At 35.3% G+C, this 21,701-nt stretch overlaps 2 protein-coding genes across 3 annotated transcripts; one reads left to right on the top strand and one right to left on the bottom strand.

Annotated features, from left to right (window-relative positions):
* The first annotated feature begins 3,533 nt into the window (after positions 1-3,533).
* On the top strand, positions 3,534-5,237 carry LOC123887292 (protein SCARECROW-like). Its single transcript, XM_045936583.1, has one exon. The coding sequence runs from the start codon at positions 3,643-3,645 to the stop codon at positions 5,068-5,070; it is 1,428 nt and encodes a 475-aa protein (XP_045792539.1). The 5' UTR covers positions 3,534-3,642; the 3' UTR covers positions 5,071-5,237.
* A 2,377-nt stretch (positions 5,238-7,614) lies between these two features.
* Positions 7,615-20,155, bottom strand: LOC123913321. Of its 2 annotated transcripts, XM_045964038.1 has the most exons (3): positions 18,987-20,155; positions 18,184-18,602; positions 7,615-8,925 (listed from the first exon to the last, which is right to left on the bottom strand). In XM_045964038.1, exons 1-3 carry the CDS (start codon positions 20,122-20,124, stop codon positions 7,813-7,815), a joined length of 2,670 nt encoding a protein of 889 aa, XP_045819994.1. In that variant the 5' UTR covers positions 20,125-20,155; the 3' UTR covers positions 7,615-7,812. The 2 variants fall into 2 exon arrangements, with proteins under 2 accessions (XP_045819994.1, XP_045819988.1); XM_045964032.1 differs by having other exon boundaries at positions 18,184-20,155.
* Positions 20,156-21,701: the final 1,546 nt, after the last annotated feature.

Here is a 21,701-nt window from a genome sequence, read left to right as displayed (position 1 = left end):
CAAAAGTTTTTAAACTAAAGAATAACTTAAAATTGTTTCGAAAACATTGTTTGGGTTACCTTTGAGTGTGATGCATCAAACTGGTGTAGCAAACTATATGAACCAGTGCTAGGATGATAGACTTAACACACAGTGAAATTGGTGTAGCAAGCTATATGAACCAAAGACACTTGGTGTGTGTTAGCGGTCTACCACCCGCATCGCACCCCCACAATTCTCGTGTTACGCGGTGTTGCGCATTTAGGCCGTGCGCGTGTCTGGTTTTCATGAGTGCTCTAGAGACCCGCCGTACGGTCTCATGCAAGCGGCCCCACTTGACACTCATATAGGTGATTCCATCTAGTGTATGCTACAACCATACACCACCCATAAGGGCTTATGGTAATCATTAAAAGTCTTTAAAGCTTACCCCTCAAATTTATTTTTAATTTAGCACTTCTCATAGCCATTATCATAACACATAGGAAATGGACAAAATTTTAGTGCTAACATAACTAACAAGTAACTTGTTTTTACCCATATGAACCTTCTTCATGGGATCTCCAATCACAAAGGTTGGGTTTCCATTACTTGTCGTTTTTCAGTGGCATAGTCCATTCCTATCAATTTTCTTCCCAGGGGTTAAGTCAACGGATCCGATCAATTCACACATATTGACTAAGACGTCTCAAAGTCAATTAGAAAAGTTTCACAATCTCTCTCACTCCATCACCGTCCTCAAAATCTTGATCGAAAATTTCGAAAAGAGTTAATGAAGAATCAATTGGGAAAAGGGTTAATAAAGAATTAGTGAAATTCAACAAAAATGTTTTTGTTGGGTTAGTGTTAATGGGTCCAACAATTAAGGCTTTGATAACAATGGCTTCTATTAAGGGTTTTTTTTTTTTTTTTTTTTCCTTGTTAGATTCATTCGTAGTCCTTTAGTGGACGAGGTTTTTTCTAATGGAATGATTCCGACCATTACTGGATTTTTGTTGTCGAATGATTTGTGTCTTTTTGTTGCTGCTGTGGATTGTGTTTTTAAATTTTCCAAATTATAGTATTTGCCACGGTTTGACCGTGGCTAACTGTTACTAGAAAGAACTCGTTTTACACCTACCGGAACACTTATGTAAAATCATTGATTCTGCAATATGTTTCGAACCAGGACACTTTTTAAAAGTCTTCCGGTAAACATCCATAGTTTTTCCAAACCGGAACACTTTTAAAAAAGTGTTCCGATAAAATTAACATGCCGATAAAGATAAAAACTTACCGAAACAGTTTTTCAAGGGTGTGATCAATCTACCAGAAAAGTTATAAAACGACAAAATAAAAAATATTAAAATATACTAAAATTTGATAAGGGTAAAATAGGCATTTGAAAAATATGTTGGGGTAAAATGATAATTGTTGGGGTAGAAAAAAAAATCGGCTTAAGGTTGTGTTCACTTGCGCAACTGTCAAGGATGTTATTGCGCCAACTAATGATGACGAGGACGTCATCTTAATCCTTGCATTGATGATCTTGGTTCCGCGTTGGGAACTATATAACCTTCTCTTGCAGAAGACACATGTACAATTCTTTCTATCTCTAAAACATTCATTTCACGCATAAGTTAACTTGAGCGTCAGAGTGTCTGTAGGTACAATCCTCACCTCTTCAAAGCAACCGTGCTGCAGAAGATTACTGCCGGCTACGTCAATTCTGACCAGCTAAGATGACAACTCAATCCAAATTAATCACTATCATTCTATTCTATAAACTCAAGTAGACTCACGCAAGAGTTACAAAAAATGATAACCGGATATTCACTACAAGATATCTCACACATAACTTGGATTAGATGAATTGGCTTATTTGAACTTATACTCTGACACAAGTGAACTTTAAGTTTTTTCAAAATTAAAATTTCATCTTTTCACCTCTTAAATTATCTATTGAATTTCCACTGCTGTATTAATATTTACTTTTAAAAATTGTAATTGATTTCCTTACAAACTATGATAAGTAAATATTGTTAAACATTATTATTCACGTCGTTAAAAAAAATCTTATTTATTTATTTAATCAATTATTATTAAACATAAATTATTGTCGGTAATTAAGCACCAATTAATAGATGAATATGTGTTGGACAATTTTTTTTTTATATAACTCGTAGGGAAAGGGGCCCTAGTAGTCCAGAGTTCGGCCGCGAGGTAAATAAAGTCTGACCAAAAAATTGTTCCATTCAAGAATTGAACTCGGGTTTTTTCAAAATCTGTTCTTTTTGATGAAGCTCATTAACCACTTGAGCTAAATAACTTAGATTTGTATTGGACAATTTTTTAAATATACTGTGATGAGTTGGACTATTTCAATGAGCGGTGTCTTCCATTAGGTGTTTGACTTTTTAATCATTGCATCAACATCGATAGATGATTAACTCATGTGGCAGTGGCAGCGGCAGTGGCAGAAAACATAGACATTAAGGTAGTTTGATTATTTGTTTTGATACTCTCTCCGGTCCTTATTATAAAAACACACAGATCAAGGAGACCTATTTTTTTTATTAAAAATTCTAAAATGTTATGTTTAATTCCAAAAATAACCTTGGTCTTAATTGATTGTTGTCTCTTGTAATTATCAATATACTAAACCACTATTTTTAATTCCAATGTAACTCCTCTTATACACAAAGCTAATTAATTCCAATGTTACATTATCATTTACGTGACTCTTTGTTTACTAAAATTTGCCTCCATTTTTTTTGTATAGAAAATGTGTGTGTAATTAATGTTAAGCATTGGAATAGGTTATATTGGAGTATACAATTCAATTCAATAAGGGTATAAAAAGAATTACTTATTTAATAAAACATAGATTTAAGGAGTGTTCCTTATATAAAGGACCATCAAAAAAATTCAAACTGTTCCTTATAATAAGGACCGGAGGGAGTATGTTGAAATTGTCTGGAGTGTCACATTATTTAGATTTTTAAATTATTGAGTGTGTAAATGTGTTTGAGCATCTCATTTTTTGAGTTAACTTTTAAAATGAGATCTAAGCCAGATTATCATAGTATCAAATCGAGTTAAGGATATATGTTTGTTTTTTATGGCGAGTTAAGGATAAATGTGTTAACAAAATAATAACATATCTGAATTACACAATTTTTTATCCATTCATAATAAATAAAAATGTGTTATAGGAGTAGTAACTTGCATTGATGTCTAATTAAGTTTTGTAGTATTATTGTCAGCAAAAATTGTGAATTTTGTTTCTTTAGCAGAATTAAAATAATTAAAAGATTGATAACATAATTAGCTTGATTAATTAATGGAAAAATCACTGCCAAATCGACGTGTTATGATTAGCTTCTAGTGAGTTGTCCTTTTCCAAATGGCTTGATTATGCCGGCCATAAACAGGAATTGGCAATGTTATTATTGAGTATTGACAATATCACAATTCTATTTAATTTACTTTAATTAATTATTTTTTCACTAAACTCTCCCTTTAAAAAGTAACATAACCCTCTTCTTCAAAACTCCCTCTCATTCACAGTCCAAACTCCTCCATTTTCTACTTCTTTGTATTATTAGTTTTGTTACATATTAATTTTCTTTATATTATAGTAGCTATAGATTTTAAGTCTTAATTTGATATATCTTTCTTTCTATGATGAAAGTGGGATTTGAAGTCCTTCATGCAAATCCAAACATGATTCATCCACACATGCATGAAACATGGGACTACACAATCATTACAAATGACTTATTATTGCCACCTCCAATCCAAACAAACCCTTATCCAAAATCACTAACAGAAAATCATTCCTTAAACTTAGGACAAAATAATGAGGTATGTGATTGGGTTGAACACATTACTAAACACTTCGTTGAAGATCACTTACCACTAAACACTTCAGATAATAATATTCATAATCTTCACATTCAAACAAACAACAACTTAGATAATAATAATAATGATTATGAATGTGATCAAGGGTTGAATTTGATAACCCTTTTAATGGAATGTGCTGTGGCAATTTCAGTTGAAAATCTTGGTGAAGCTCATAGAATGTTACTAGAGTTAACACAATTAGCTTCACCTTTCAAAACATCATGTGCTGAACGTGTTGTTGCTTATTTTGCAAAAGCTATGATTAGTAGAGTCATGAATTCATGGCTTGGAGTATGTTCACCTTTGATTGATCATAGAACAATTCACTCAGCACTACAAGTGTTCAACAATATTTCACCTTTCATCAAATTTTCACATTTCACTTCAAACCAAGCGATTCTCGAAGCGGTGAATCGTTGTAATGACATTCACATAATTGATTTGGATATCATGCAAGGTCTTCAATGGCCGGCTTTTTTTCACATACTCGCTACTCGAATGGAGGGTCGACCAAATGTCAGAATGACGGGGATGGGAGCGTCGATGGAGCTTCTTGTTGAGACGGGGAAAAACCTCTCGAATTTCGCGAGAAGGCTTGGTTTGTGTTTGGAATTTTACCCTATAGCATGTAAATTCGGCGAAGTTGTTGATGTTTCCATGTTGCAAATTAGGCCTAATGAGACACTTGCAGTTCATTGGTTGCAACATTCTTTGTATGATTCAACTGGACCAGATTGGAAAACTTTGAGACTTCTTGAAGAATTGGAACCAAGAATCATAACTTTGGTAGAACAAGATGTTAACATTGGAGGTTCATTTTTGGACCGTTTTGTTGGTTCATTGCATTACTATTCAACACTTTTTGATTCTCTTGGATCATATTTGCATAGTGATGATGCTAATAGAAACATTGTTGAACATAATCTTCTCTCTAAAGAGATTAACAATATATTGGCAATAGGAGGACCTAAGAGAAGTGGTGAAGAAAAATTTAGGCTTTGGAGAAATGAGCTTGTTGCAAGTAATAGTTTTGAGCAAGTTTCAACGAGTTCTAATTCAATGGCTCAAGCACAATTGATATTGAACATGTTTTCACCAACTCATGGTTATAGTCTTTCTCAAGTTGATGGCATGTTAAGGCTTGGATGGAAAGATACTAGTTTGTATACAGCTTCTTCTTGGACTTGTAGAACTTCTAGGTAGCTTATAGTTTAAGGTTCTAAGGTTCTTGAGTTTGTTTGTGTTGAGGTACACTCTAAGTTGTTTTCGTGTATGCAATTATTAGCTATAGGTAGATATATAATTGAGAAAACTGATTACAAGTTATTTGATTGTAAACAATTATTTTGTAACCATAATATATACATGATTTATATATTGGATTCAAAGAGGTTACTGAATACATCATTTTTAGTCCAAACACCAAGGTTGTGGACATGACCTTACTTGAACAGATTCCATCGTGTCCTTGAGTTCTAAAGATTGTGCTGTTGTTCATGATTGAGTATCATATATTCTTTTGCCTTTATTAACCGACCGAAGAGTGTTAATAATATTCTTTTTTAACAACCGTCTAATATTTACTCTCTAATTGGATGAAATGAATAAACTTTTAAGGTATTGAATAACTTGTTGTTTTGTACAATATTTTTTTTTTAATAAGATAAGGAATATAAAAAAACTAAAGACAGATTACAGAGGAACAAGCTCCCTTTAAGTCTTTATCAAAAAGTGTTTTGTACAATATTTAAAGATAACTTGACACAAAAAGTTGTCACGTGAACTAATAAATTGAGCTCAAGTGGTTAATAAGTTACTCCCATGATGAATTGTTCTGAAGAACCCAAATTCGATTTCTAATAGGAATAATTATTGGTCAGATTTTACTTATTTCGCGGTCGAACTCTGTATTATTGAAGTCATTTCCCCTAAAAACTAGAGGGCTAATACCAAAAAAATAAATAAATAAAATTGTCATGTGGTTTTGGGAGTAACAAAAATTTTAGGATATTGTTCGGTCTTTTCTCTCTAGTTTGTTCAATCTCATGAACAATTTTAAAATTAAACACAGTATAACTTTAGGGATTTTGTCCGGCCATTTATTTTTTAACTGATCAACACACTTTAAATATTATAAAGAATGTCCAAAATTTCAAAACAAAAAAAACAAAAGAAAGAAGGTCCAAATGAGAGTGATGCACACTCTTCTTATTAAGATGTTTTCTCTCCCAACCTCGTGATTCTTTTATACCCTCCAATATTCCAATTTTACCCTTGCAGAAAAATTCGGTTCGCAGAAACCGAATTTTTTCTAGTGCAAATTCAGAGTAAATTTTGGTTTTTAGAAACCGAAATTTGTTTTCAAGGTAAAAAAAACTTCGGTTTCTACAAACCGAAGTTTTTCCAATGGTAAAATTGGAAATTCAGGAGATATAAAAGAAACACGGGAGGTCGGGAGAGAAAACATCTCTTATTAATTTCTCTAGTTTGGGCTGAACCATTTGGATCCTTAAACATTGAGTTGGGCTTGGCTGGGTGTGTACCCAACAGATTATACATGAAAATTCATTTTTTAATTAAGGATTTAGTTAAAAGAGATATGAATTACACATGAAAATTCTAAAACATCAATATTTTCATTTGAGTAAATAGACATTTTAGTTATTAATTAAGGACTAAATTAAAATGTGAATCCTAAATTCATCGACTCTTATAATTTTAACGACTAATTATCTTTTTTGGGACAAAAGAACGAATAGTTACTAATTTTCTTTTATCATTTATTTATTTAAATAGCATATTGTAAGACATAAATAGACACGTAGTTTAGCAAGATATTGGACTAGTTAATAAACTCTCCGTGTGATAAATTGTTTAGAGAATCCGAATTCGATTCCTAGGGGAAACAAGTTTGAATCTTTTGCTACCAAGAAAAGTTGCAATAGCCAAATTTGGTCTAGTTAAGAAAAAAAAAAACTCAAATGCACTTTTGACCCCTAACTTTCATAAAATTATGATTTTGACGCCCTAACTTTAGCTTTTTTTTTTATAAGAAAAAATTGAATTATAAGAAGTACTAGGTGTACTCAAACCTTACAATTCAAGAAAAAATAAACTGTTAGATGCTTTAAATGCACACTAACTGGTCATTACACCAATCAGAAAATACAAAAGAATAGATATTCCCTATTCGTCCTATAAACCAAAACCAAGAAATAAACATAATTTGATCCACTAAGGAAGACAAATTAACCACTTCTCCTCTAAACATGATGTTATTTCGTGCACGCCATAGACTCAAAGTAGTTGCTAACCAAATTATATGTCTTACTTTCTTATGCTTCACCAAACTGTCAAAAGTATTAAAATGCAAAAAATGCCCTAACTTTAGCTTATTTTGCAAAGCGCTTAATTTTAGGTTAAAGTCCTCTTAATCTATTTAAAAGTATATTCCATATTAACGGCTTTAAATAAGTGATATGACGTCATTTCAATGATCATAATAAAAACATTCATTAATGTTGTTGATGATGGATCATGGATGCATTAGTTAAGGACTGGCTTTTTTTTTCCAGTGGGCTCAACATGATTTATAATTGCTGATGATGGCATGTTGCACACTTGCACTCATAGGATTTATTGTTTTTCTTTTTGACACATCATAGGATTTATTGTTACTAATTTATTTCTAATGTGTTGGATTGTATGCATTCTGAAATGATACTAAAATTGAATAGGAAATAAAGCTAAGATAGGAATCATTCTTATTGAACTTAGATCAAATAGTTGCAATACAAAGGAATTTGAGATGTGAAAAGAGAGTTTGGGAGAGAAGAATAACAACTTCACCAATCACATAACTCACAAAATACTCCTATTACCCTATTAATAATAACTCATTTCTCCACATAGTCCCATTTTTTTTGGGCTGAAGTTGACTAACTCCTATTTTGGGCCTATCCAATTTAGTAGATTCATTACAATACCCTCCCCTTTAAAATCAACCTTGTCCTCAAGGTTGTAAAAATTACTCATAGCACCAATTTTACCCGGATCCCATTGCTTGAATTTGAAGGACCAAATTGTTGTGCACATCTCCAAATGCTGACCGGGATCCCATTGTTTGAAGTGGGCACAAGAAATTAGAAACTGATTACAAATGGTCCAAATGGATGTCGTCACCACCTCAGTTAAGAAGTTGATGTTTATGCAAATAGCATTGAGATCACCATCCAAAATATCATCTTCCAGTGAGTCCATTGAGGTAACTATGACATGGCTAAATTCAAATGCACCACCCCATGACAAAGGAAACATCTGCACATCAGCATAAGTTTTATCACTTAGGCAATGAGAAATTTTGCCAAAGTTACTTTTAGTGGCAAGAATATTTTGTGTATTCTGATTTTTCTTGTATGCTAATTGCGGCCCATTTCGAGTATTGAGTTCTACATAATACAATGGTTGTGCAAATTTCCAATAGTCGCCTTCAAACACGCACTTCATTGCAGCCCCACCCAACCACAATTGTTTGGCATCCTTCCAAATGCCAACAGTAGCATAGGTAACCAAAAGAAGAAAACAAAGACCATAACTATCAGCAATGTTCCCTTGAATATTGAATTTAGGCAACCAAATAGAAAGATGAGCATTCCTAAAGCAATAGTGAATCAAACTAAATTGACTAAGCACAGCTAAACTTGAATAGGAGGTGATGTCTCTTTTCTTCAACCTCAAAACACAGTAGACACAACCACAATTCAATCTCATAAGATCAAAATCTCCATAATCTACTTGCATCGCCACAACCATCCAACATTTAGAAACAAGCTCCAAAGATAGCAATACTTTTCTGTCTAATACACCAGTTTTTATATACCCCACAATTAGAAAATTAGAACAATCTAAAATCATCTTAGACATGTCACATACCCCACAATTATGTAATAACACAGCTGTATTTAAAGTAGCATGAAGCTTCTCAATTAATTGGATTGTGTTGCCACATAATTGAGTTGCTTGATGTCTCATCTTTGTATCTAGTGACTCATTGGAGATTTTGTTGGATATTTGTGTGTTGGCCTCATTTTGCTAAAACAAATATACAAGCAAGATGTTGGACCAAATGTTTCAACATGTTAGGTACAAAAGATGTTGGACCAAATGTTGTAACATGTTTGGGTACGACAGTCAGATTGCCCAAATCTCGCGCATTTATTACACGTATCTGCTATATATGGAAATCCACTCTACAAACGTGTATATCAAGATTTGATCTGATCAAGACGTTATTAAGTGCAGATATGTTCTTATCAAGACATAATAGAATGATTCAACACATTGTTTATTTCCTAAAGAGGATAAACTATTTTAGGAAAGATTTTATTAAGGTCTGATTTGCTTAGCTGGACGTGACTCAAAGACCAGCTGTGTTCTGAAGCTTATCTTGGAAGATCAGGAGCGTGCTAGCTCTGTCTATATAAAGAAGACTCAAGACCAAGATTTTAATCAACCGAAACCATTGTTTATCAAAGATGTAGTCTTTAGGGTTTCGTGTTTTTGAGCCACTCTCTAGGAGAGTTGGTGTAAGTGAACCACTCGGGTTGTGAGATGGTCACTATGTCCTCACTCAGAAACCTTTAGGTAATGAGTTGAGTATTGTAATATCTCTGAAGCTTTTAAGCAAGGAGATAGTGTTTGTATTTTTTAATTGTGATTCTTACTTGTGGATTCTATAACACGAGTTAAGAACTGAGTTTGTTATTGTGTAAGGTTACTCCTAAGCTTTGAAGTACGGAGTTAACTGTGTGTGATTTACTCGAAGCTTTTAAGCAAGAGTAAAATATGTCACGGTGATTGTCACCACATTTTATTCAACATTATATGAACAACACAGGTTGTGTTGGTTGTGTGGAAGTGAGATGGGATCTCATGTCTAGGAGTTCCTAGGCAGAAGTTGCATGAGTAGTGTCGAGGTCATAAGGCGTAAACCTAGGATTTGCTGGAGGTCTTAGTGTAAGACGTAAACCGAGGGTTTGCTGGAGGTCTTAGTGTAAGACGTAAATTCAAAGGGTTTGCTGGAGGTCTTAGTGACTAGAGCTATTAGTGGATTTCCTTCCTGGATTGGTATCCCCCAGAGTAGGCAGATTGGCTGAACTGGGTTAACAATTTCCTGTGCAGTTTATTTACTTGTTGATTTTATTATGTTTCGTAAGATGTTCCAACATTAAGTATGACATTCTCTAAGTTGAATGTTGGAACATCTGATCAAACATTATTCTTCAGTATCCGTTTTAATGTTATATGCCTTGCCGTGTTATTCATGTCAGACCAGATGTCTCGACATTCTATACAACATCTGGTTCTGCTATACCAGAATTTCAATTGGTATCAGAGCAGGCATCCTGTTCTGTTTTCTGGATGAGATCCTAGGGAAGATACTTTCTGGTTATGGGCAAGAAAGGAATACTGAAAATTTGTTTGAACTTGGAGAAGTTCACATTGATTGAATGGTCCCTAGAAGTGGAGGATGGACTATTCATGACAGGGTGTGTATTAGACCTGTTTATTGTTGTTCAGGCGTGTAGATCTTGTGATGAGTTGCTGTATGGTTTGATTTATTTTCAAACCTGTGTTATTGTGTTATGCCTGAAGTTTGTTTAGGAGTTTTGTGATTTGAATTCCGCTGCATATATATCTGATGGAAAACTCCTGGTGGTTTTATTTGTTGAGGATGCACCACTCTGTTTTATGATGAAAGCCCTGGTGTGGTGATGCTCGGGAAGAGTTTTTTTTTAACTCGTTAGAGATGCCAAAGATACTTGGGGGTGATCTCAAGTCCACTCATAAAGGCACTCACGTATGAGTTTGTTGAAAAAGGATCTGAAGGAAGTTATGAGCAATTTATTTTTGCTTCCAACTCTAAAAAGCTAACCTCCAGTGGGTTTGATAAATGATTTCTTGGTGTGTTCCGGGAACTGATGTCTTACCAGATGTTGGAACATCTGACGGAACATCTGATGAGGAGATTCTGCAGAATCTTGTTGGATGACAGTAGGGCATGGCAGATGCTTGGGTGCTAAACAAGTGTGTGTTGGTTACATATGTTTGGAAGCTTCTCCTGACCTGGAAGAGGAGGCATCTGTGTCTGAGATGGTTTCTACGCTAGAAACTTGTCTTAGATAAGTTTGTTGGTTAGGACACAATCAACATATGGTTGACCTCTTGGGTTAGTTCATGTCTGATCCAAATGTGTGTTTGTGTTGAAGTGAAAGGAAGTATATGTTGTATCCCTCTCTCCATTGTCTGGTGCACGCTAATCAAGGGAAATTCATATGATGTAGTTAATGCTTCCACTAAGGTCACAAATGAGTTTGTTGATGAGTCTCTCAAAGAATCTGTCTCTGAGAATGATGTGGTGTCGAATGTTGGCACATCTTGGGCACCTAAGACTGATGTTGTGCTAAGTACTGTCACATCTGTGATACCTGATATTGTGTTGGATCAAAATGTTCCAGATACCTGTTAGAGGGAATCTCCTCTATAGGTTCAGAAGAATGACATCAAACATCTTAAAGTAAGACAAGAGGTTTGAACATTAGAAGAAGTTTTGGGGATGTATAATATGCACGTCCCTGCATGTGTGGATGATTTGATATTGAAGGTTGATGGTTGATTCTCCTGTGTCCCCTTGCAAGAGTTATGGACTACTATGGTATCTCTAGACCATAGTTCAGGATGAAACCGATGGGATTGAGATTGATGTCAGAATTAATGTTGAAACATCTTCTCCAACGTCTGCTTCTTCAGCCAAGGAAGCTGGTTCTACTCAGGGTGGAGTACAAGGTCAAGCAACTGACCTAATCTGGAATGATCTTTTGTTAGAATAACTATCATGAGTGGATGTCATCTGTTGGTGCCATACATGTGCAGAAGAATGATGTCAGATCTAATGTCCTACCTTGTGTGAGAAGGTAATCCTATCTGACAAATGATAAATACTTTAATGGGAGCTAAGTATATGTATATCCTCTGTTGAAGTTATGCATAAAACTGATGTATTTGTCTGAAGAGTTGTGCAATTATGCAGTCTGAACTTTATAGTTCAGAGAATATATGAGAGTCTATTTCTCTTCATGGTATTCAGGTGTTTTGAAAAACCTGGATGATCTGCATTGATGGTACTCTATTGGGAGCTTCTTGAAGGATGTCTATGCACAATAAGTCCTTTTGAATGATGATTTATGAACCAATGTAATTGGGTTCCAAAATCAGAAGCTGATGTCCTAAATGATGTTGTAACATCATATTTATTGATGGCTGTTCTGTGGAAGGTGCTTGAGATTGTGTATGGGAGTGCTCAAGCTGTATGATCAGAAGACGTGTTTCTGACTATGTGAATAAGAATGTGGAGGTTCTGATCTTGTTTTAATAGTATGCTCTAGCAATGCATGACTATTTATTCCACTAGTATCAACAACTACTAGTGAATGAAAGGGCAGAAGAATATTGTCAAATACTGAGGTTTGATAATTGTCTTTGGTTTTCTTCTGTTGCAAGTCACTCTAGAAAAGGGTTGATAATCAGGATCTTAGTCAAGCTTTTAAGCAAACTAAGATGATTTTGGATTTTGTGAGTGACTTTACACCTTGTATGCATGACATCCTGCCTATTCAAAAGATCATGATACATAGTGTGGTTCTGCTAGGACATTGATCAGATGTGTCCTTGTTAAGTGAAGAGGTCAGAATGCTTGGATGTATTCTCAAGAAGTGAGAATATCTGACTCAGAATCAACTCTACTGAGGGAGTTGGTGTTGCCCTTCAACATGAAGGCATGAAGTCTTTCACATGTTTTTCATTTAGTGCTCGAGTTTTCATCTTCAGCTGGAACCCTGATTATCTATGACAGATAGAGTCATGTGTTTATCTGTGGATTGCATTGGTACATATATATTGTCTAGAGTGTTGTACAAGCTTGTGGAGATCTTATGCCTCATATGAGAATATGATGTCAGACAACATGTTGTGACATTTTGAAATTATTAACAAGGCATGGTTAATTCTAGTCATGTAAAGCTGAATAATTATATCAGTTATCCACATATCTCTCGAGTGGTTAAATGGTTGAGTTTGGGAGAATTTATTTTTCTCTACAGATTTTTTGGAAGGACTTTCCAAGAGTCTTCATTATTGAGAGATGTCACAAATTCAGATATTCAGATGTCTTGGTATGTGTCACTAAGTATAAGTGAAAGGAGAACACTTAGAATCAAGTGGAAGACAATATGTTTGAAGATGTGTTGATCAATGCAAGTAAAAGAAGACAATGTCTGACTGAATGTTAGAACATTATTCGAGACATGTTTCCTGTAAGATCAACAAGGAAGTGAAATGGACAGTGTGATCACTCACGTGTCAGAAGGGAATGCATAAAAGGTCTGTGAATACTTTGAATCCATCTGAATCTACTCCTATTTTGCTTGGTCAACAAAATGTGCATCATCTAGGAAACCTATTTCTAAATCCATTATCCAGGTTAATCTTATCTCTCAAAAGGTCCTAGAAAAGTCTATCTATGTTTGTTGATGATGTTAATAAACCTACCAAACTCGTTTTGATAACCTCATTGATTCAGTTGTCACCCCTAAATGTTGAATCAAATTTTGTTACCTCTGTTAAAGGTTTTTGTCAGTTCAAATGTTGTGGGTAGTGTTGAAACATCTGTGAGATCTGCCTCTGAAATTGTAATTCTAGATAAACCAAGATCTCTTAAAACCATAGGTCAGTCTAGTATGAATGCTGTGGTTGTTGATGACATTTTTTTTGAAATTTTTTCATGTGTCATATTTCAAAGTTGTTGATTCTGTCACTTTGTTATCCCCCACTAAAGTTGTGGTTGTGTCCCCCAAAGAAACCTCACCTGAGTCTGATGTCACATCAGATGTTGAAACATCTTGGACCAACCTGTTCGTGTTGTTGAAACCTGTTCTACAATTCCCCACACTGATGCTGATATGGTTCTGAGAGTCTTAAACCTGGTGGTGGTTTGGAGTATTGAAGTTTAGACTGCGGTAGAAGAAACTGATCTTGATGATCTTCCACGTGACCAAGCTATTGCTCAAAGTATGACAGAAAGAGAACTGGTCATGCTATGACTATTTGTGTGGATGTGCATTCTGATGAGAAGTACTATATGTGTTCAGATGTGTTGCAATCAGATGTGATAATGGTCAGATTTGTGATACTTAAATGTGATTACTACTACTATATGTGACAGTTTCAGATCTTCTTTTGAAACCTCTAGCTTTATGTTCTCACAAAATATGTTATACTATGATGTCACCATGATGTCTACACATCCTGATCTGATTTTTGAGAATTGATTTTTCTCTGATGTATGAGAATTTATTTTCTTCAGTATATGGGAGTTTATTTCTCCCTTTGTGCTTTAAAGGAGAAAGAAGCTATGAGAAGTATTGCTAGTTCCTGACATTATTATCTCTGCTGGTGTGAATGTTGCTGATTCCACAAACACAATTATAGATGTTCTTGTTGCTGATGTATCTCAGACAAAAGATGCTATTGGTTCTGTTGTTGATAAATCAAAACAAACAGTTCCTGAAAAGGATGTTGTGACAGACGTTGACACATCTGTGGATCAACCTAAGGCTGATGTTCCTATTATCCAGAAACCTGTTCAAGAAACTGTTGTGGTGAAAAATGTTGGGACATCTATTGACCCATCTGACTCATCTGATGAAGAAACAGGGTCTGATGAAGAGAATTCTACTGAGGTTGAAGAAGGGTCTCCCAGTCTAAAGAAATTCATCAAACTGTGCCACTTAATGAAAAAGTGGTTGATTCTGAAAAGAATATGTATGAGGTTAATGTGCCTGCTAGTAAGAAGAGACAGAGTCTGAAAAGAAAGGAAGCATCTTCAAGTGACTCTAAGTATGATGTTGAGGAGGATGTGCTAGACATCACACCCTTTGCCTCAAAGAAAAAGTCTGGTGCGAAAAAGATCCCTCAGAATGTGTTTGTTGCTCTCTGTGACAATGTTTCCTTTCATCGTGCTTCCTTTGCACAAAGATGGGATCATGTGTACAAGGGGAGTTTTGGCTAGATGGATGCTCCATGCCCTGATTGGAAGACCACGTGCTTTGATACCATGCTGGAAGAATCTATGCTAGAACCTGTGCTACCATATGTTGCAACATCTTTGCTAACATGTGACGTATTTTGTGATTGCTCCTATTCGCTCTGATACCACGCTAAATAGACATGTTGAAACATCTTTGCTAACATGTGCTATGTGTTGTGCTATCATGTGTTGAAACATCTTTGTTGTCAATGCTCTGATACCATACCGGAGGAACCTGTGCTATCTGATGTGCTACTAGATGGTGAAACATCTTGGTCATCATGTTGAAAGTTTTGTGCTGATGAAGTGTGATCTGTTTTAGGCTATTTGATGATGACTTCACTGCTGATTTATATCTGATGAGGTATGTATCCCATGGTGTTGTCTTCGTTTGTAGTAGCTCTGTGCACTATGTTCTTGGATATCTATACTATTGTACTCTTTGATTAATGCATGAAGACCCTATTTTGTCTAAACTTCTGACTAAAAAGGGAAGTAGTTTAGTAGTTGGTAGGCATGATATGTTTTGCTGCTAATGTCTGTTGTGCTACCTGATGTTGAAACATATGCATGCTCTTTTAGTGGTTGGATGTGTTCTACTATATGATGTGGTGTCTGATGCTTAAACATCTGCTAATCTGAGTGGTGTAGTATTGAATCTGTGTTGCTGTATGCTTATGTGCTGATATGGATGATAAAATTGAGGGGGAGTAAGAATTGTTTTCTGATGATCATTCTGATAAGCATGTGTCAATGTATTTGGAGGGAGTGAAATTAATTTTTGCTCTAATTCTGATTTTAAGGGGAAGTAGCATAATGCAGTAAGTAGTTACTATTCTGTTGTGCAAAGCTCTATTTGTTTGCTCTGGATGATGTCCTGCCATATGTTGGAACATCCTGGATGCATGAGAACTTATTTTTCTCAACTATGTGAGAATTTACTCTTCCCAACTGCTACTTTGTGGTTTCCTTAAGGAGTTGTGATATGTGATGTGTTTTGTGTGCGGTAGAAGTATGTGGTATCTGATGATTATATGATGTGGAGCATAATGTTGAGGACATTTGTCTTTTTTGTTGGTACGTGATGTAATGCTTCTGCTATTTCAAGACTATGGATTTGTTATGCTCTGATATTCTGCACTATGGATTTCTGTGATGTTCATTACTATTGCTCTTAATGCATGAAGTTTTTGTTTGGCATATTTTGTGGCTAAAAAGGGGGAGTAGTATGTTTGTGTTTGTCTGCTACTTTATAATGTTGTATCTGATGTTGTGACATGCTAGTCTAGCCTGTCTATGAAGAAGTAGTAGTGTGTGCAGTGACATGCATGAATTCAGGGGGAGTAAGAACCAGTTTTTAAGAACCAGTTTTTCTGATGGCCTGATGAGATGCATGAGCTGATGTATTCAGGGGGAGCAAAAGTATGTTTTTCCCTGATATGATATTAAGGGGGAGTAATGCAATATCAAGTTCTTTGCCTATGTGTGCTTAATGTATGGATGTTATGATGCGCTACAACATGTTGAAACATCTTGATGTTGATGTGGGAATTTATTTTTCCCAAGTGTGCTTGTGAGAGTTTATTTCTCTCTACTGAAGGATGAAGCTAAGTATGTTATGATTCCGCTGATGTGTATGCCTCTGATGGTTTATGGTAAAGTTTATTTCTTTACCCTGTGCGTTATTTTCATTTGAGGAAATCTTTTGGAAGTAACATAGAAGATGTTCTACCTTCCTTCATATTTGTGTGCTCACGTTGACTTGAAGGATTGTATGGTTTTTAAATCTCTCTGTGCTAATTAATGGGCTGAAGTTGTTTTAGCCAAAAATTGCCAAAGGGGGAGATTGTTGGATATTTGTGTGTTGGCCTCATTTTGCTAAAACAAATATACAAGCAAGATGTTGGACCAAATGTTTCAACATGTTAGGTACAAAAGATGTTGGACCAAATGTTGTAACATGTTTGGGTACGACAGTCAGATTGCCCAAATCTCGCGCATTTATTACACGTATCTGCTATATATGGAAATCCACTCTACAAACGTGTATATCAAGATTTGATCTGATCAAGACGTTATTAAGTGCAGATATGTTCTTATCAAGACATAATAGAATGATTCAACACATTGTTTATTTCCTAAAGAGGATAAACTATTTTAGGAAAGATTTTATTAAGGTCTGATTTGCTTAGCTGGACGTGACTCAAAGACCAGCTGTGTTCTGAAGCTTATCTTGGAAGATCAGGAGCGTGCTAGCTCTGTCTATATAAAGAAGACTCAAGACCAAGATTTTAATCAACCGAAACCATTGTTTATCAAAGATGTAGTCTTTAGGGTTTCGTGTTTTTGAGCCACTCTCTAGGAGAGTTGGTGTAAGTGAACCACTCGGGTTGTGAGATGGTCACTATGTCCTCACTCAGAAACCTTTAGGTAATGAGTTGAGTATTGTAATATCTCTGAAGCTTTTAAGCAAGGAGATAGTGTTTGTATTTTTTAATTGTGATTCTTACTTGTGGATTCTATAACACGAGTTAAGAACTGAGTTTGTTATTGTGTAAGGTTACTCCTAAGCTTTGAAGTACGGAGTTAACTGTGTGTGATTTACTCGAAGCTTTTAAGCAAGAGTAAAATATGTCACGGTGATTGTCACCACATTTTATTCAACATTATATGAACAACACAGGTTGTGTTGGTTGTGTGGAAGTGAGATGGGATCTCATGTCTAGGAGTTCCTAGGCAGAAGTTGCATGAGTAGTGTCGAGGTCATAAGGCGTAAACCTAGGATTTGCTGGAGGTCTTAGTGTAAGACGTAAACCGAGGGTTTGCTGGAGGTCTTAGTGTAAGACGTAAATTCAAAGGGTTTGCTGGAGGTCTTAGTGACTAGAGCTATTAGTGGATTTCCTTCCTGGATTGGTATCCCCCAGAGTAGGCAGATTGGCTGAACTGGGTTAACAATTTCCTGTGCAGTTTATTTACTTGTTGATTTTATTATGTTTCGTAAGATGTTCCAACATTAAGTATGACATTCTCTAAGTTGAATGTTGGAACATCTGATCAAACATTATTCTTCAGTATCCGTTTTAATGTTATATGCCTTGCCGTGTTATTCATGTCAGACCAGATGTCTCGACATTCTATACAACATCTGGTTCTGCTATACCAGAATTTCAGATTTGAAGAGAACCCTTTGCATGTGAAAACGCCACAGTGCTCACAAGCTCCACATCATGACATACATGGTAATTGCTAAAGTGAATATCAGACAAATAGAATACAAAGAATGTAGAGTTTTCAATTGTTATGACTATTTGAAAATTATCAATCCTCAAAACTGAAAGATATTTTATCCACCAGCCAACATCAACTTTGGCTTCCCTACCCAAGTGCCAACTCTCTGAGTTGCTATACTCAAATCTTGAGAAACAAGAAGCTATTGCATTAATGCAAGTTATATCTAGTTTGAGATTATCAACAAAAGGGCAGAAGCTTTTCAAATGTTGCAAGGCTTCAACACACATTTCTTTATTTTGATTGATATCAGCTCCATATGCATGAAATGCTAATAAGTCATGTAGAGTGTAATTGACTACTGCTAGCAGACCCCTGTTTTCATAAGAAGCGTACATCTCATCCAAATTAACATTTCCTTTCCCACTGTATTGATTACTAACCTTTAGAAAATTCCACTGTTGGGTTCTTGCATGCACTAACTTCATTATTAATATGGAAACTAAGGTATAAAATTTGCTGTCAAAATTATGAAGAATCACAAGTTGAGACAAAATGCTCAAGCTCTCAAGTATCGAGTCAGTCACACGATATCCATTTCGATACAAGCTCCTTAAGCCAGTCAAACAAGGAAATATAAGTGTAGCAAATCCCTGCAAAACCACCACTATGTGTTCTACATCGGGAGGCTCAGGAGGTGGTGGAAGAACAGCGGTTGCCCGCGTCACTTGCAATTGAAAACCGTGACCTGGTGGTTTTGGCGGCGGTGGAAACATTAAGCGGTTCTCAACGGCTACACCATTAGGTGGTTCAAGTGATAGTAGAGGGCTCAATAATGCAGAAACTGGTGGTTTAGGTAGTGGTGTCTCATACCATTCTGTGAAACTTGCAAGGCTTGTACGGTCTGACTGAACCTGCTTCCCATTCCAGCCATTAATTCTAGCCACAGAGCCTAGAATTAAGCCAGTCCAAGAGAGAACACCTTGCTCACACATTTCAGCAAACACATGGTGGCCAAAATTGAGTAAACTAGATTGTGCATCAGGAGGAATAAGCCTAGAATCATATTGAATCCCTGTGATGTCAACTGCTAAATTTCCATATATTGACACTAGCACCACCTTGTGCTTAGTTAAGAGATCATCCCAATGTAATTGAAACTTAGGTTCCATACTACTAGCATGATTATTCACTATACTTGTCAAATACAATGCAAAAGGAATTTCACTTTGAAGAGATAAACCTCGATTTCCCGCTACATCATTGTCGGTGACTTTGCGTTGCGATTCGTCGAGCCGTGAAGTATCGTCGTTATGGACTGAATGTGTTGTGATTGGCTCTGCTTTCGACAATTCTGGTGTCGCTATAATTCCACTGTTATGAACCGTGAGATTTGTGTCACATTGAACCTCAAACCCATCCTCTCGTCGAAATTCTCCAATCCTCTGCACGTTATCAAAAGCTAATTCGCCGAGATCATCTACTAGTTTCGTCGAATCAGTAACCAAGTTGTCAAAATACGGCTCCGGCGATTCTAAAATTGGCTTAGCGGGGACAGAAGGATCCTCGATCTGTTTTGCAAAAGCGACTATCTCTTCTTCCATTAATAGCTGCTCATGAACAGAAGGAACCTCGACCTGTTTTGCAGGTGAACGTAATTCATCATGCATCAACAAATTGATATTCAATGGTTCTGGTTCTGATGTAGGGATGTATTTGGGTGAGTTCGATGCACCATGGGAAGAGCTCGGCGAGCAGTTGTAGTGTTGAAGTAGAATCTCCAATTTGGAGATGATTCTGTCGAAACCAACATTGTTGCGAGCGTGCATTTTCTCCCATCGATCCCATGGATCCTTTTCGGCGATGTTCTTCACGTACTCTGCCATGGTGTCATATCAATTGCAAAATCATTTTTTCTCTGGGCTTGATCCTTCTATGATATAAAAAAAAAAATCTCATAAATAAATTTGAAGCATAAAAATATTGAAGCATTTCTTGTACCAAAATAAAATATTGATGCATTTTACAAAAATAAATTAATTCAAGTGATAAGAATCTTGAATCTTTCAAACAAATCGTCAAGACTTCGATCTTTAACCCTTATGTATGAAAAAAACTTGGGTGAAAGAGAAGAACACACCTCCGATGAAAATAAATTACCGCTTAATGTTGGTAAAAAGAAGTTGATTCATTTACTTTCCTTATAAATTTAATCGATAATGAGTCGTAGCACATAAAAAATAAATCAGCAATGAACAATGACAACACTAGATCGATCCAAGTAACAAGAAACTTGAACTTTTAAGTAGCGTGTCACGATTTCTATCCTAACTCTTATGTATGAATTGTTGAATACTTCGAAACTATAACAAGTAACCTAGAAAAATATTAACAATGTGTTAAGTAGTTAATAAGTTTTATTTAAAGAAGAGAGAATTAAAGTTTAATATTTTTTTTGTTGTTCACCACCAATTTAATCGGGTTCGGGGGTCAGTTCTGGCATCAAGTGGTTCCAGTCCCCTCCCGATCGCAGTTACGGGGGATCGAACTGCGGTCCTCCCTACCAAGTTCAGCGCCAATCACCACTGAATTAACTAACGATTGATAATTAAAGTTTAATTTTTACTAAAACCAAACTTTACTTTGATTACTAGAATTACTTTTCCAAAATTCAGAGGTTAACAGAAAACATAATATCATAGTGAAAATACAGGTATATATATTTCCCAACACATTTTTAACACACCGTGAAAAGAAAGTGTAGTCTGTGTTACATTAAATTTGTTTTTAATTTAAATCTCATAATTGATTTAGTTTAATCACTAATTTTTTCTTAAAAAAGAAACAATTATTATTTGTTAATAATATCAATCAGACTTACCAAAAAAAGTAAATAATATTGAATCAGAAAACTTGTAAAAAAAAATAATATCGAATCGAAAAGCAGTCTACCAACGTTCATATAAAAGTTTAACTTTGCATAAAAAAGACAATTTTTTTTTGAAGGAACATAAAAAAGACAAAATTATTGACCAGCTTTTATTACTTGAAATAAAAAAGACAAAATTACTTAAATAAAAAGAATAAAGTAAATAAAATAAAAATTGAAAGAATAAATTTACCAAAAAAGAGAGAAAGAAGAAAGCAATCCTCAAGACTTTATCCTTACACAAAAAAGTCATGACCATCAATTGCTTTGACATATAAAAAGAATAAAATTGACTAGAGAATCAAATACACTAAAGGGAGAAAAATAGCTTTTGTCTACAATTGACAGCACAAATGTGGAGAAGGAAACGGGTAACCTCTTCTTTCTTGGCCTTTTCTTTGAATTTGAAAATTCTAAATGTGAAAAAAAAAATCATAATAGTTTAATTTAGCGCGTTTAAAAGTAGGAAAATAATCAAAATAATAAAACTCAAAACATTCAAAATGTGAAGACACAATTTGATTCCTCACAATT

Source organism: Trifolium pratense, linkage group LG1 (assembly GCF_020283565.1).
Source record: "Trifolium pratense cultivar HEN17-A07 linkage group LG1, ARS_RC_1.1, whole genome shotgun sequence".
NCBI lineage: Eukaryota > Viridiplantae > Streptophyta > Magnoliopsida > Fabales > Fabaceae > Trifolium > Trifolium pratense.
Note: the sequence above shows the minus strand (reverse complement) of the source record. Positions and strands in the feature narration are given on the sequence as shown.

Bases quoted from the DNA above. Each gene is read 5' to 3' on its own strand.
- LOC123913321 (XM_045964032.1), bottom strand. From the start codon at position 20,124: ATGGCAGAGTACGTGAAGAACATCGCCGAAAAGGATCCATGGGATCGA. The intron at 8,926-18,183 runs ATCTGAAATTCT...ATATCCAACAAA, and splicing joins ATGCAAAGGGTTCTCTTCAA to ATCTCCAATGAGTCACTAGA.
- LOC123887292 (XM_045936583.1), top strand. From the start codon at position 3,643: ATGATGAAAGTGGGATTTGAAGTCCTTCATGCAAATCCAAACATGATT.